General features: G+C 32.0%; 1 protein-coding gene across 2 annotated transcripts in view; it reads right to left on the bottom strand.

Moving 5' to 3' along the window:
* The window catches only part of LOC146003578 (rho-associated protein kinase 1-like), a 96,574-nt gene that overhangs the window by 10,638 nt on the left and 69,179 nt on the right, over nucleotides 1–16,757 (bottom strand). For both annotated transcript variants that reach the window (XM_083141878.1, XM_083141879.1), the window contains one exon: nucleotides 15,878–15,956. In XM_083141878.1, coding sequence (XP_082998004.1) covers nucleotides 15,878–15,956 — 79 coding nt within the window. The remainder of the gene's footprint in view (nucleotides 1–15,877; nucleotides 15,957–16,757) is intronic.

Genomic DNA, 16,757 nt, shown 5'->3' with positions numbered 1-16,757 from the left:
GTGGGATGAAGGAATACGTGGAAAGTATAATTAAAGAAATGGAAAACAGGTTCAACGATCAATCTATTGATATCATGAGATTCGCAAGTCAATTTGAAACCTTTCAGTCAGTAGTAGACTTGTAAGACACCGAAGTCAAAAGGTTTTGTGCTAATTTTCCCACGCTTAAGGTGGAAGGCGTTCTTGCTGACCTCAGTAGAGGTTGACCGACTTAAGCTCGCTCGCTATTTAATATTCGCAATTCATTTGCACGTACTTATAACTAATTTGCACGGGTGTTAATTAATTTTCACGTACTTAGAACTAATTTGCACGTACTTAGAATTAATTTCCATGTACTTAGAGTACTTTACATTTATGTATTTGCATGTTTATAACTTTTTATGAATATATAATTATTTATTTTATGAAAAATATGTATATAAAAGGTAATTAGAGGTACTAAACGGTATGCATATGGTTTTATATTCATTACTGCAAAGTATGTAATGTATAAATCGATAATAATTAATGTTTATAATATTGAAAATAAGTTTTCTATGGTTTATGAACCGCTATGAACGGTGGTAATGGCTGTAGGTACAGGTCCAATTACGATTGGGGACGGTCCCGGTACTCGAACCCGCGATATGCAACGTTATTAACTAGTACTATGTAATAATGTATTTCATTATGTTATGAAAGACGATGGTACGACATGCTAGACAGAATACTGTCTCCGAATCTGAGCTCCGCGCTGAGGGTAGACGAGAAAGGAATTTGGGAGATGTGCGGTCAAGGTCAAATGACGTCACAACGTCAGAACAAACAAAGAACCCGATTGACCAATCAGAACCGGTTTTTTCAAGGTTAACCAGTACGCAAGAACAGGGGAAAGCTATGCAATACTGTAGGGCAGGGGAGGGATTCAACCAGACAACAAAGGATGTCTGAGAATGCGCAGCAAGCTATGCGTCGCTTGTAGAACCGGTTTCCGCCGCCAATTAATATTCCGCTCAGATTTGCCTCCAAGGCACAGGACGCTTTAGCGCAGGTTTTTTTTATCTGTACTATGAAGAAGGGAGAGCTATTAGGGACGGGGCCTACAGTTTTCACCATTTGCTTTTATCACGGGGTAACGAACCTAGGACCCTTTGATTATTGATTTAGGTAGTAAATGTATGTTACTGTGTGCTATTTAACTTAATTTTGAGTTTATTTTTTACCAAACTTTGACTTTATGTCAAATCTTTTACAAGTTTTTATGTATTTTTACCAAAATAACACTATTTATACTATTCAGGCAACATTTTTTATTAAATTCTGGACTCGCAAAGATATTTTTACAACTTTTTAACTTATTATTTTACAATTTTATGTTAATTTTTTTACCAAAATAACACTATTTGCACTATTCAGGCAACATTTTTTATTAAATTTTGGACTCGCAAAGATATTTTTTCAACTTTTAACTTGTTATTTTACAACTTTATATTAATTTTTTACCAAAATAACACTATTTGTACTATTCAAGCAACATTTTTTATTAAATTTTGCACTCACAAAAAACATTTTTACAACTTTTTAACTTATTATTTTACAACTTTATGTTAATTTTTTTTACCAAAATAACACTATTTGTACTATTCAGGCAACATTTTTTATTAAATTTTGCACTCACAAAGACATTTTTTTCAACTTTTAACTTATTATTTTACAACTTTAAGTTAATTTTTTACCAAAATAACACTATTTGTACTATTCAAGCAACATTTTTTATTAAATTTTGGACTCACAAAGACATTTTTTTCTACGTTTAACTTATTATTTTACAACTTTATGTTAATTTTTTACCAAAATAACACTATTTGTACTATTCAGGCAACATTTTTTTATTAAATTTTGGACTCACAAAGACATTTTTTCAACTTTTAACTTATTATTTTACAACTTTATGTTAATTTTTACCAAAATAACACTATTTGTACTATTCAGGCAACATTTTTTATTAAATTTTGTATTTACAAAGAGATTTTTTCAACTTTTAATTTATTATTTACAAGTTTATGCCTATTTTTTTACTCAAATAACACAATTCAATCTGTTCAGGAAAGACTTTTAGTTACATTTTCGACACACAAAGTGTGTGTTCTCAACTTCTATCTGTTTATTTCACAAGTTTAGGCTTATTATTACCAAAATAACACAATTCAATCTGTTCAGGAAAGACTTTTAGTCGCATTTTCGACACACAGAGTGTGTGTTCTCAACTTCTATCTGTTTATTTCACAAGTTTATACCTATTTTTAACCTAAATAACACTATTTACACTATTCAGGAAAGACTTTTAGTTACATTTTCGGCACACGAAGTGTGTGTTCTCAACTTTTATTTGTTTATTTCTCAAGTTTAGCCTAATATTTACTCAAATAGCACGATTTGATCGTGTCTTTTATTACATTTTGGACGCACACACACACACACACACACACACACACACACACACAGAGAGAGAGAGAGAGAGAGAGAGAGAGAGAGAGAGAGAGAGAGAGATTTTTTCCAAGTTTACAGGATTATTCTCTAGTTTACTCAAATAACACAATTTAGATGTGTTTTGAATTATATTTTGGATGCAAAAGTATGTTTTGACAAGTTCTACCCTTTTATTATTTTACAAGTTTAGGCTTATTATTACTCAAATAACACAATTTAATCCAGTCAGGAAGGATTTGTTATTATATTTTGGATGCACAAAGAGAGGTTTTCAACTTTTTTATTAATTTTTTGCAGGGTATGTATTAATTTTTATTTATTTTGTTTTGTATCATATATACATTTACAAATTTTTAACTTAGAGTTTAGTATTTATTTAATTTTTTCAAAAACACTAAAAAAAGTACTTTTAGCTAAAATGTAAGCCACAGAATATATTATTATTATTATTATTATTAGGGTTTACTGATTTCCACTATGCTATTTTTTGGTTCTGTATTTCTATATGTATTTATTTAGGGCAGGTTACGCCTGCCACGTAGGGAAGTTTGTTTATTTTAGAGTTTGCTGAGTATTTTGTTATTGCTATACTAGGTAAAAGTTTTCTAAATATACCAGATAGAGCTCTCTATACTTTTGTTTTTGCTATTTTGGAGATGATGCGATCAGCACCACTCTCCATCTGCTTTTTATTTTATGTACCCAATATTATTTTGAGGCTTAGTGAATTCTAGAGCCTATTTATGCAGGAGAGAGGAGAGAGGACTTGAAAATTTTGATCTCAGACAACCCACAACTATTTGTCAGAGTATTTTAAAGGATATTTTATACTTATTATGTGCCACTAGAATATCAAAGCTTGCTTAATTTTTATGTCTGTAACGCATTTATTGTATTTCTAGCTAAGGCTTACTGGATAAAGTACACGAAATGTTTAACATTTCAACTATTTGCTTTTATACGAGGGCAATTTTTTAGTGTAACGAAAATTATGATGTGTCTATGAGGTCTGAAACCCCTTTACCGAGGGTCCATATTTGGACGCTTACTAATATTGTTTTTTCCCCTTACATATAACAATTTAACAATATAATTACAATACGAAGTTAACAGACGGCTTAGGGGCCTAGGTCCACTTTCCAAACTTTTTTACTATTCTAGAAGAATTATTTAGCTTTATAGCCTTTTTCAAGGTATTTTTGAAGTATTACTGGCTTCTTTGGGTGCATCAACACTTGGGTTATTTCCATTTGGTTTATTATACGAGGTTTATTTTTTACTCTAAGATCAATATATGTCTCCGAGGACTAAAATACATTTATTGAAGCTAAAAGCTTAGGCTGTAACTAGGGACTTAGCATGTATATCGACAATTTATAGGACAACACGAACCTTACAAAGGATTATAGGTGATGTACGACCACACGCCAGAGCTTTGTTAATCTGCAAGAAGCAGTTGCAACTAATGCTATGAGGATATAATGTTAATTTTTCATTGTTTCACAAGGAGGCTATTTTTTATACAACCAATATTTGCTTTTTCAAGTAACTACATGTACCAGAAGCACACATGCCAACACTAACTAGATTTTGATTTATACTATCTCAGGTGCTAAATGTATCAAGAACACTGATTGTATATATTTTTGAGAATCCAACTATATCAGGATTTTTCTATGTAAGTATATTTTTATTGACTGGCTTATTTAACAGATCAAACAGAAAGACGGCAAAATTCACTAAATGTAGGTGATTGCATGAAAATAACTAGATCAAGGGGTGACCAACAGTGAGCTGAATGTATATATAGAGGGTTGCGCTCTATTATTCTCACCTTCGCTGGATTGGCGAAGGAACGCACTTGTGGGCGGTAGAACCTGAACGGGCTCCACCATGGCATCGGAGACTCGAAGCAGATGTTTTGGAGGATGAACCCAAGTAGGGTCATAGGCGCTACGACCAATTTGGTCATTGCTTTTTATATGAGGAACCAATTTGGCCCACTCCCAAAATTAACTTAGATTGCTTATAACTTATGAAATTTGAAGTCTGCACAAGATCCGATGACAAAATTTAAAAATTGTAATCGCCCAGACAGGGATTCGAACCCTGGACAGATAGGTTAAAAGCCTAGCGCTATACAAACTAAGCTACCTGCATTTTTAAAAAGTTAGTTATGTTAAGAAATATATTGAAACACCTGAGAACACTCTTGGTCTGGTTCGACAGAGAAGGAGACAACATTTCCAAATTTTTACAGACTGGGTGTATTTTTCCACTATAGAGGCCTTCACTATATGTAATTCGAAACGCTAAAGTTCAGCTAGCTTCCAAAATTGAGGTAAAAATTGTGTTTGGCGAGATTAACAAGTTACAATTATATCCAGTTACGGACAAGTAAAGCTAAAAGTCTAAGATTTGCTGTACTAGCCAAGTTTTAGTAACATTTTCTTCACTTTAGTACAAATATCAAAGAAATAGGTATATTTTATTTATAATTTGACAAAATGTACTAGTATTTAATTCACAAAGTTAGGTAAAAAACAGTATTTTTTTTAAATATTGTTACTGCCTTCAAATTTTATGTTATTTAGCCACTAACAACTGGTTTACACTGCTTGGCATTTTTTAAATAGGAAAAGAAGAAATTATTTGTTTAGTATTTTTACTACTTTATATTTATTTAAGAAAACAATTCTACACTTTAACTTAATTTTAACAAATTGTTACTAATTTATATATCAAAGTTATGTTATTTAGAGTACATAAAGGCGTATAAAGTTAATATTTGTACTTATCAGTTCAACTAACAATTATATTTTACACACAAAAGATACAGTTAAATTACTTGAATCAGAGAATAATATTTTACAGTAATTGATTCATTCAGCACTAGTCAGTACTTTTATGCATCAGAAAGTTTTCGTAATTTTCTATTACGCATGCTATTTTGGGCTATTCTTAAAATGTATTTCTAGGGCAAACTGGTTTAATTTTCTGCTTATAATGCAAAGTTGACAGTTTTCGCACAATGCATTGTACATTTGTTATATTCTCTACGTACAATCCAAATATTATGCTTATTTAATGTATAACTAACTAACTCTCTATTCTTCTTAAACCCGAAGTTTCATGGCTGCAGCAACACATGCCTTTCATCTGTCCCTGTCCTGAGCAAGATCTATATACTCCTTTCCTTCCCCACCAATTTCCTTTAGGTCCATCTCTCCATTATCCCTCCATCTTTGTTTTGGCCTTCCTATTGATCTTTTACCATCAGGTTTCCCAACAAGAATCCTGTATACTCTTCTTTCCTCTCCCATTCGTACCACATGATCTACACACCTAAGTCTTCTTGATTTAATCATTCTAATAATATCTGGACATGAATACAAATTATGTACTTCTAATTTATGTAACCTTCTCCACTCATTTGTCTCCTCATCTGTTTTAGGCCCAAATATTTTCCTAAGGATCTTATTTTCAAATAGTCTCAATTTATGTTCCTTTTTTCAATCTAAGGGACCAGGTTTATTTACTGTATTTAACTTTTATTTTTTGTAATTAACAAAAATTAAAAGCTTATACTGTAGTTATTATATCATTTTCTATCAGCTTATTTTGAAATTAATATTATTAGTTATAGTCTTTGATTTATAACTATATTGCTTTTTTATCAATTTATCTAAGAGTACACGCAGACAAACACATGTGTACACACGTTTATGTAAATAGATATGCCTTTTTTCAATAGTTTAGTATGAAGATTGCACTTTAGCTATTTAAGCAAGGGTAGGAAAGGTAGGATTTCTGAGAATTTGTTGCAGGATTTTGTTGTCCAAGTATAGATGAGAACTGAGCTGGGAGACTGTTTTGAACACTTTCATGAGAGTTTGCATGTGAACTGTATGCAAATTGAGCACTATTGACTGTGCATGCTTCTAAGTTTTGCTGTTATTTCACATCAACTTTGTGAGACTGTAGACAGTTTTCCTATTTCAAGTAGTTTTTATTGATTGTATTTGTATATGTTTTGGGGACTTAGCAGTTTTATGTTATGAGGCAGTTTGTTGTAGAATATTTTTACCGGATTGTTTTGAGATATTGAGTGTCTGCTGTTTTACTTGTAATTATTTTCCTTCTTGTGTTGTGTATTTGACTATATTTTGTCCAAGTTCATAGTATTTAGAATAATTGTTATTGACTTGTAGATGTAGGGAGTAATAATCCTTTGCAAGATGCTCTATACTTTAGTCTGAACATTATTCTTAGTGTTCACTTTTGAAGCCTTAGTATTCTGGTAGTATTATTAATGTAGAGGTAAATTAGGCTGAAATGTAGGCATTTTTCTGATACATTATACTCACTTAGTTGTTTCAGCAGGTAGAAGTTGCATGATGGTTTACTGCTGATGATGTTAATTTGCTCTTCTTATGTACTACGTATGATGTAGCTTACTTGAGTAATTGGAATTTTCTACTGAAAAAAGGATTGCTTGTCTATTTTATTCCTATGTTGTTGAGTTTGTCCATAAGCAAGCCATGTTTTTACTCTATTCTATGCCTTGGAAGAATCTAGATATATTGTGTTTGCAGTTTTATGTTTCTCTAAGGTTTCAGCTATGTAGTTTTTTAAACTGTGCTAGGGGTGTGACTATTGATTTCTCTTTCTGGATGCCATGTTGGTTTCTGTGTATTCCTCTTGCTGGTTGAATTTGACTTAGGTTGTTTGCTTTTTTTCTTAGATCTTTATATGTTTATTTGTTCAGTACTTTTTATTTTTTTAATATTCTTTTACATAAAAAAATCAAAGTACATTGTTAAAGTCAAAGTGTGTTAAAATTCAATTTTTCAAAGTTAAAATTTTAAAAATACAATTTTCTAAAATAAAAAGTTATAATAGTATATTTTTGTTAGTAGAAGTTTTTATACTAGGGCAAATTATTTTGTTAATGTAAAATTTGTTAGTTAATGTAAAATTAAAGTAATTAAACATCAATTTTTCAAAGTTAAAGTTTTGAAAATACAATTTTCTAAAATTAAAAGTTATAATAGTACATTTTTGTTAGTAGAAGTTTTTTTACTAGAGTAAATTATTTTGCTGTTAAAGTAAAATATGTTAGTTAATGTAAAATTAAAATAATTAAAATTCAAAAAAATAAAAAATACTGAACAAATAAACATATAAAGATCTAAGAAAAAAAGCAAACAACCTAAGTCAAATTCAACCAGCAAGAGGAATACACAGAAACCAACATGGCATCCAGAAAGAGAAATCAATAGTCACACCCCTAGCACAGTTTAAAAAACTACATAGCTGAAACCTTAGAGAAACATAAAACTGCAAACACAATATATCTAGATTCTTCCAAGGCATAGAATAGAGTAAAAACATGGCTTGCTTATGGACAAACTCAACAACATAGGAATAAAATAGACAAGCAATCCTTTTTTCAGTAGAAAATTCCAATTACTCAAGTAAGCTACATCATACGTAGTACATAAGAAGAGCAAATTAACATCATCAGCAGTAAACCATCATGCAACTTCTACCTGCTGAAACAACTAAGTGAGTATAATGTATCAGAAAAATGCCTACATTTCAGCCTAATTTACCTCTACATTAATAATACTACCAGAATACTAAGGCTTCAAAAGTGAACACTAAGAATAATGTTCAGACTAAAGTATAGAGCATCTTGCAAAGGATTATTACTCCCTACATCTACAAGTCAATAACAATTATTCTAAATACTATGAACTTGGACAAAATATAGTCAAATACACAACACAAGAAGGAAAATAATTACAAGTAAAACAGCAGACACTCAATATCTCAAAACAATCCGGTAAAAATATTCTACAACAAACTGCCTCATAACATAAAACTGCTAAGTCCCCAAAACATATACAAATACAATCAATAAAAACTACTTGAAACAGGAAAACTGTCTACAGTCTCACAAAGTTGATGTGAAATAACAGCAAAACTTAGAAGCATGCACAGTCAATAGTGCTCAATTTGCATACAGTTCACATGCAAACTCTCATGAAAGTGTTCAAAACAGTCTCCCAGCTCAGTTCTCATCTATACTTGGACAACAAAATCCTGCAACAAATTCTCAGAAATCCTACCTTTCCTACCCTTGCTTAAATAGCTAAAGTGCAATCTTCATACTAAACTATTGAAAAAAGGCATATCTATTTACATAAACGTGTGTACACATGTGTTTGTCTGCGTGTACTCTTAGATAAATTGATAAAAAAGCAATATAGTTATAAATCAAAGACTATAACTAATAATATTAATTTCAAAATAAGCTGATAGAAAATGATATAATAACTACAGTATAAGCTTTTAATTTTTGTTAATTACAAAAAATAAAAGTTAAATACAGTAAATAAACCTGGTCCCTTAGATTGAAAAAAGGAACATAAATTGAGACTATTTGAAAATAAGATCCTTAGGAAAATATTTGGGCCTAAAACAGATGAGGAGACAAATGAGTGGAGAAGGTTACATAAATTAGAAGTACATAATTTGTATTCATGTCCAGATATTATTAGAATGATTAAATCAAGAAGACTTAGGTGTGTAGATCATGTGGTACGAATGGGAGAGGAAAGAAGAGTATACAGGATTCTTGTTGGGAAACCTGATGGTAAAAGATCAATAGGAAGGCCAAAACAAAGATGGAGGGATAATGGAGAGATGGACCTAAAGGAAATTGGTGGGGAAGGAAAGGAGTATATAGATCTTGCTCAGGACAGGGACAGATGAAAGGCATGTGTTGCTGCAGCCATGAAACTTCGGGTTTAAGAAGAATAGAGAGTTAGTTAGTTATACATTAAATAAGCATAATATTTGGATTGTACGTAGAGAATATAACAAATGTACAATGCATTGTGCGAAAACTGTCAACTTTGCATTATAAGCAGAAAATTAAACCAGTTTGCCCTAGAAATACATTTTAAGAATAGCCCAAAATAGCATGCGTAATAGAAAATTACGAAAACTTTCTGATGCATAAAAGTACTGACTAGTGCTGAATGAATCAATTACTGTAAAATATTATTCTCTGATTCAAGTAATTTAACTGTATCTTTTGTGTGTAAAATATAATTGTTAGTTGAACTGATAAGTACAAATATTAACTTTATACGCCTTTATGTACTCTAAATAACATAACTTTGATATATAAATTAGTAACAATTTGTTAAAATTAAGTTAAAGTGTAGAATTGTTTTCTTAAATAAATATAAAGTAGTAAAAATACTAAACAAATAATTTCTTCTTTTCCTATTTAAAAAATGCCAAGCAGTGTAAACCAGTTGTTAGTGGCTAAATAACATAAAATTTGAAGGCAGTAACAATATTTAAAAAAAATACTGTTTTTTACCTAACTTTGTGAATTAAATACTAGTACATTTTGTCAAATTATAAATAAAATATACCTATTTCTTTGATATTTGTACTAAAGTGAAGAAAATGTTACTAAAACTTGGCTAGTACAGCAAATCTTAGACTTTTAGCTTTACTTGTCCGTAACTGGATATAATTGTAACTTGTTAATCTCGCCAAACACAATTTTTACCTCAATTTTGGAAGCTAGCTGAACTTTAGCGTTTCGAATTACATATAGTGAAGGCCTCTATAGTGGAAAAATACACCCAGTCTGTAAAAATTTGGAAATGTTGTCTCCTTCTCTGTCGAACCAGACCAAGAGTGTTCTCAGGTGTTTCAATATATTTCTTAACATAACTAACTTTTTAAAAATGCAGGTAGCTTAGTTTGTATAGCGCTAGGCTTTTAACCTATCTGTCCAGGGTTCGAATCCCTGTCTGGGCGATTACAATTTTTAAATTTTGTCATCGGATCTTGTGCAGACTTCAAATTTCATAAGTTATAAGCAATCTAAGTTAATTTTGGGAGTGGGCCAAATTGGTTCCTCATATAAAAAGCAATGACCAAATTGGTCGTAGCGCCTATGACCCTACTTGGGTTCATCCTCCAAAACATCTGCTTCGAGTCTCCGATGCCATGGTGGAGCCCGTTCAGGTTCTACCGCCCACAAGTGCGTTCCTTCGCCAATCCAGCGAAGGTGAGAATAATAGAGCGCAACCCTCTATATATACATTCAGCTCACTGTTGGTCACCCCTTGATCTAGTTATTTTCATGCAATCACCTACATTTAGTGAATTTTGCCGTCTTTCTGTTTGATCTGTTAAATAAGCCAGTCAATAAAAATATACTTACATAGAAAAATCCTGATATAGTTGGATTCTCAAAAATATATACAATCAGTGTTCTTGATACATTTAGCACCTGAGATAGTATAAATCAAAATCTAGTTAGTGTTGGCATGTGTGCTTCTGGTACATGTAGTTACTTGAAAAAGCAAATATTGGTTGTATAAAAAATAGCCTCCTTGTGAAACAATGAAAAATTAACATTATATCCTCATAGCATTAGTTGCAACTGCTTCTTGCAGATTAACAAAGCTCTGGCGTGTGGTCGTACATCACCTATAATCCTTTGTAAGGTTCGTGTTGTCCTATAAATTGTCGATATACATGCTAAGTCCCTAGTTACAGCCTAAGCTTTTAGCTTCAATAAATGTATTTTAGTCCTCGGAGACATATATTGATCTTAGAGTAAAAAATAAACCTCGTATAATAAACCAAATGGAAATAACCCAAGTGTTGATGCACCCAAAGAAGCCAGTAATACTTCAAAAATACCTTGAAAAAGGCTATAAAGCTAAATAATTCTTCTAGAATAGTAAAAAAGTTTGGAAAGTGGACCTAGGCCCCTAAGCCGTCTGTTAACTTCGTATTGTAATTATATTGTTAAATTGTTATATGTAAGGGGAAAAAACAATATTAGTAAGCGTCCAAATATGGACCCTCGGTAAAGGGGTTTCAGACCTCATAGACACATCATAATTTTCGTTACACTAAAAAATTGCCCTCGTATAAAAGCAAATAGTTGAAATGTTAAACATTTCGTGTACTTTATCCAGTAAATCTTAGCTAGAAATACAATAAATGCGTTACAGACATAAAAATTAAGCAAGCTTTGATATTCTAGTGGCACATAATAAGTATAAAATATCCTTTAAAATACTCTGACAAATAGTTGTGGGTTGTCTGAGATCAAAATTTTCAAGTCCTCTCTCCTCTCTCCTGCATAAATAGGCTCTAGAATTCACTAAGCCTCAAAATAATATTGGGTACATAAAATAAAAAGCAGATGGAGAGTGGTGCTGATCGCATCATCTCCAAAATAGCAAAAACAAAAGTATAGAGAGCTCTATCTGGTATATTTAGAAAACTTTTACCTAGTATAGCAATAACAAAATACTCAGCAAACTCTAAAATAAACAAACTTCCCTACGTGGCAGGCGTAACCTGCCCTAAATAAATACATATAGAAATACAGAACCAAAAAATAGCATAGTGGAAATCAGTAAACCCTAATAATAATAATAATAATAATATATTCTGTGGCTTACATTTTAGCTAAAAGTACTTTTTTTAGTGTTTTTGAAAAAATTAAATAAATACTAAACTCTAAGTTAAAAATTTGTAAATGTATATATGATACAAAACAAAATAAATAAAAATTAATACATACCCTGCAAAAAATCAATAAAAAAGTTGAAAACCTCTCTTTGTGCATCCAAAATATAATAACAAATCCTTCCTGACTGGATTAAATTGTGTTATTTGAGTAATAATAAGCCTAAACTTGTAAAATAATAAAAGGGTAGAACTTGTCAAAACATACTTTTGCATCCAAAATATAATTCAAAACACATCTAAATTGTGTTATTTGAGTAAACTAGAGAATAATCCTGTAAACTTGGAAAAAATCTCTCTCTCTCTCTCTCTCTCTCTCTCTCTCTCTCTCTCTCTCTGTGTGTGTGTGTGTGTGTGTGTGTGTGTGTGTGTGTGTGTGTGTGCGTCCAAAATGTAATAAAAGACACGATCAAATCGTGCTATTTGAGTAAATATTAGGCTAAACTTGAGAAATAAACAAATAAAAGTTGAGAACACACACTTCGTGTGCCGAAAATGTAACTAAAAGTCTTTCCTGAATAGTGTAAATAGTGTTATTTAGGTTAAAAATAGGTATAAACTTGTGAAATAAACAGATAGAAGTTGAGAACACACACTCTGTGTGTCGAAAATGCGACTAAAAGTCTTTCCTGAACAGATTGAATTGTGTTATTTTGGTAATAATAAGCCTAAACTTGTGAAATAAACAGATAGAAGTTGAGAACACACACTTTGTGTGTAGAAAATGTAACTAAAAGTCTTTCCTGAACAGATTGAATTGTGTTATTTGAGTAAAAAAATAGGCATAAACTTGTAAATAATAAATTAAAAGTTGAAAAAATCTCTTTGTAAATACAAAATTTAATAAAAAATGTTGCCTGAATAGTACAAATAGTGTTATTTTGGTAAAAATTAACATAAAGTTGTAAAATAATAAGTTAAAAGTTGAAAAAATGTCTTTGTGAGTCCAAAATTTAATAAAAAAATGTTGCCTGAATAGTACAAATAGTGTTATTTTGGTAAAAAATTAACATAAAGTTGTAAAATAATAAGTTAAACGTAGAAAAAAATGTCTTTGTGAGTCCAAAATTTAATAAAAAATGTTGCTTGAATAGTACAAATAGTGTTATTTTGGTAAAAAATTAACTTAAAGTTGTAAAATAATAAGTTAAAAGTTGAAAAAAATGTCTTTGTGAGTGCAAAATTTAATAAAAAATGTTGCCTGAATAGTACAAATAGTGTTATTTTGGTAAAAAAAATTAACATAAAGTTGTAAAATAATAAGTTAAAAAGTTGTAAAAATGTTTTTTGTGAGTGCAAAATTTAATAAAAAATGTTGCTTGAATAGTACAAATAGTGTTATTTTGGTAAAAAATTAATATAAAGTTGTAAAATAACAAGTTAAAAGTTGAAAAAATATCTTTGCGAGTTCAAAATTTAATAAAAAATGTTGCCTGAATAGTGCAAATAGTGTTATTTTGGTAAAAAAATTAACATAAAATTGTAAAATAATAAGTTAAAAAGTTGTAAAAATATCTTTGCGAGTCCAGAATTTAATAAAAAATGTTGCCTGAATAGTATAAATAGTGTTATTTTGGTAAAAATACATAAAAACTTGTAAAAGATTTGACATAAAGTCAAAGTTTGGTAAAAAATAAACTCAAAATTAAGTTAAATAGCACACAGTAACATACATTTACTACCTAAATCAATAATCAAAGGGTCCTAGGTTCGTTACCCCGTGATAAAAGCAAATGGTGAAAACTGTAGGCCCCGTCCCTAATAGCTCTCCCTTCTTCATAGTACAGATAAAAAAAACCTGCGCTAAAGCGTCCTGTGCCTTGGAGGCAAATCTGAGCGGAATATTAATTGGCGGCGGAAACCGGTTCTACAAGCGACGCATAGCTTGCTGCGCATTCTCAGACATCCTTTGTTGTCTGGTTGAATCCCTCCCCTGCCCTACAGTATTGCATAGCTTTCCCCTGTTCTTGCGTACTGGTTAACCTTGAAAAAACCGGTTCTGATTGGTCAATCGGGTTCTTTGTTTGTTCTGACGTTGTGACGTCATTTGACCTTGACCGCACATCTCCCAAATTCCTTTCTCGTCTACCCTCAGCGCGGAGCTCAGATTCGGAGACAGTATTCTGTCTAGCATGTCGTACCATCGTCTTTCATAACATAATGAAATACATTATTACATAGTACTAGTTAATAACGTTGCATATCGCGGGTTCGAGTACCGGGACCGTCCCCAATCGTAATTGGACCTGTACCTACAGCCATTACCACCGTTCATAGCGGTTCATAAACCATAGAAAACTTATTTTCAATATTATAAACATTAATTATTATCGATTTATACATTACATACTTTGCAGTAATGAATATAAAACCATATGCATACCGTTTAGTACCTCTAATTACCTTTTATATACATATTTTTCATAAAATAAATAATTATATATTCATAAAAAGTTATAAACATGCAAATACATAAATGTAAAGTACTCTAAGTACATGGAAATTAATTCTAAGTACGTGCAAATTAGTTCTAAGTACGTGAAAATTAATTAACACCCGTGCAAATTAGTTATAAGTACGTGCAAATGAATTGCGAATATTAAATAGCGAGCGAGCTTAAGTCGGTCAACCTCTACTGACCTCAAGTCCTACAAATGTTTTGTAAAGTCGATGCTTGAGAAGCTGACAGTCCATTGTTGAAAATCTTAGAAGCTGACGTGGGATATTGCGAGTTGAAGAAACTCTATGAACCATTCCCGTAACGACAGCCGGCGTAGAAAGGTCTTTCAGTGCTATGAATATGATACTAACTAGGACAAGAAGTAGAATGCTAACAGGAACTTCAATGCATTGCATGATAATAAGCATTGAGGGACCTACGATTCCAACTGATGATTTTCTGGAGAAAACAGTAGATTTATATGCCACGAAGAAGCTCGCAGGATAAGATTGCTGTAAATTCTTCATGCCATCTTAAGCTCTGCATGATGTGTTCTATTGAGTTTAATAATTGTAATATTTTTCATGGTTCACAATCTAGGAATTTGTTCTGGATGATAAAATGTAAAAGTAGGTGATATTTTGTAATTTACTATTTACTATTGTAATGCTAATTGCACAAGATAATATTTGTAAATGTTACACAACAGACTAATAAAAAGAAATAAACAAATAAGAAGAGAAACCTATGTCTTTCCACATTGAATTACTAAGTATACTTAGTTCACCTCATCCTACTTTATTTTTGTTACTGTACGTCATTTCCCACCTTTAACGCTCAGCGTCAAGTTCATTGACGAACCACGAACGATCACTGGTTCGTAATTCACAATGTTAAACGCACATATGTTGTGTTTTGCAGATAAGATTCACAACGCCCTCCCGGCTCTCTGGAATGCGCCCCCGAGCAAATTTTCTGAAAGGAACACTAAATGGTGTGTGTTCGTAAACCAAGTCAATAAACTTTATATTGTCCATACTGTCACCCAAACAACGCAATAAGCAAGTATAATGACACTACTCTTGCGAATTCGGCCGGAAATAACAAAATGATTTGGTTCCATTCGATCATAACTTTCTCTCTCTCTCTCTCTTTCTCTCTCTCTCTACACACGACCGTGCACACCAGAGTAGCAGAGTAGCCAGGTTTCAATGTGATCGACCACAGTTGTTTGCATGGTGTTGTTTGTTCTGTCTTTTTTCTGTCGCGTACACACACTAGCCGTGCCCAATGTGACCATAGCCTTACACGAGGAGCAGCTTCCTCTACCCAAAACGCTCCAAGTACTCGCAGATTCATAGACTAATGCAAAGCATCACTTACTTCAAAGACACGATTGAAATCCTTAGCATTGACTTGTCCAGCGTCTTCTTGGGAGATTGGTCTTACAAGGAGAACTTTCCTGTAACAGATCAAAGATTTACATTGTATTTCACTCCTTGTAAATCGTACATATTCTTTCTTGAACTTTCGAGATTTTAAATTGTGGCATTTTGCAAGTGTGCACCCACTTTTCAACAGCAATATACTGACACTTGAAGAGCTCTAGTGGATGAAGGTGTCTAAACGCACGACCATGAAATTAGGCGGGTGGCAGAAGTTGGCGCTGTTGCCACGTCGGAGCACAAACCCGTGTGTTCGGAGGTTTAAGAGAATGGAAGATATCGTTGTAGAGTTGGTCTCTGTAATCCATGCGATACAAACTGACAGTATTTCCTGTAAAGGTAGGAGATGACACAAAGTTGCTCCGGAGAGAAATCTGTCTGACGCTCGAACTAGGCAATGCAGCCCGGTTGACGTCGCCGCAGTGCGCGGGAACCAGCGACTTATGTCCCGCTCTAGCTGCTTTGCCCGTATGTGACATCAGCGCAATTATACCCAGCCGCATATTTTCATGGTCGTGCGTTTTGTATTCCATCACCATCTTGAAGTATTAAGAATATACATTATCATACTTATCAAGGTTTAAAATATTATATGTACTATGTATTTGACTTACCATCAAACACATTAATTATAATTACATACATAAATTCGTAAATGTATGTAAGTCTGTTAAAGTTTTCTTGCTATAATGAATTCCAATGTTTCTTTATTATAATTTTATATTAGTTGGTTTCCATTTTAGTTAACGAGAAGAAATATGTATTACATTTACAATCTTCTTGCTCTTGAAATGTTAAGTAGTCGACTTTCGGATTTA

Source organism: Lepisma saccharinum, chromosome 20 (assembly GCF_977018435.1).
Source record: "Lepisma saccharinum chromosome 20, izLepSacc3.1, whole genome shotgun sequence".
NCBI lineage: Eukaryota > Metazoa > Arthropoda > Insecta > Zygentoma > Lepismatidae > Lepisma > Lepisma saccharinum.
Note: the sequence above shows the minus strand (reverse complement) of the source record. Positions and strands in the feature narration are given on the sequence as shown.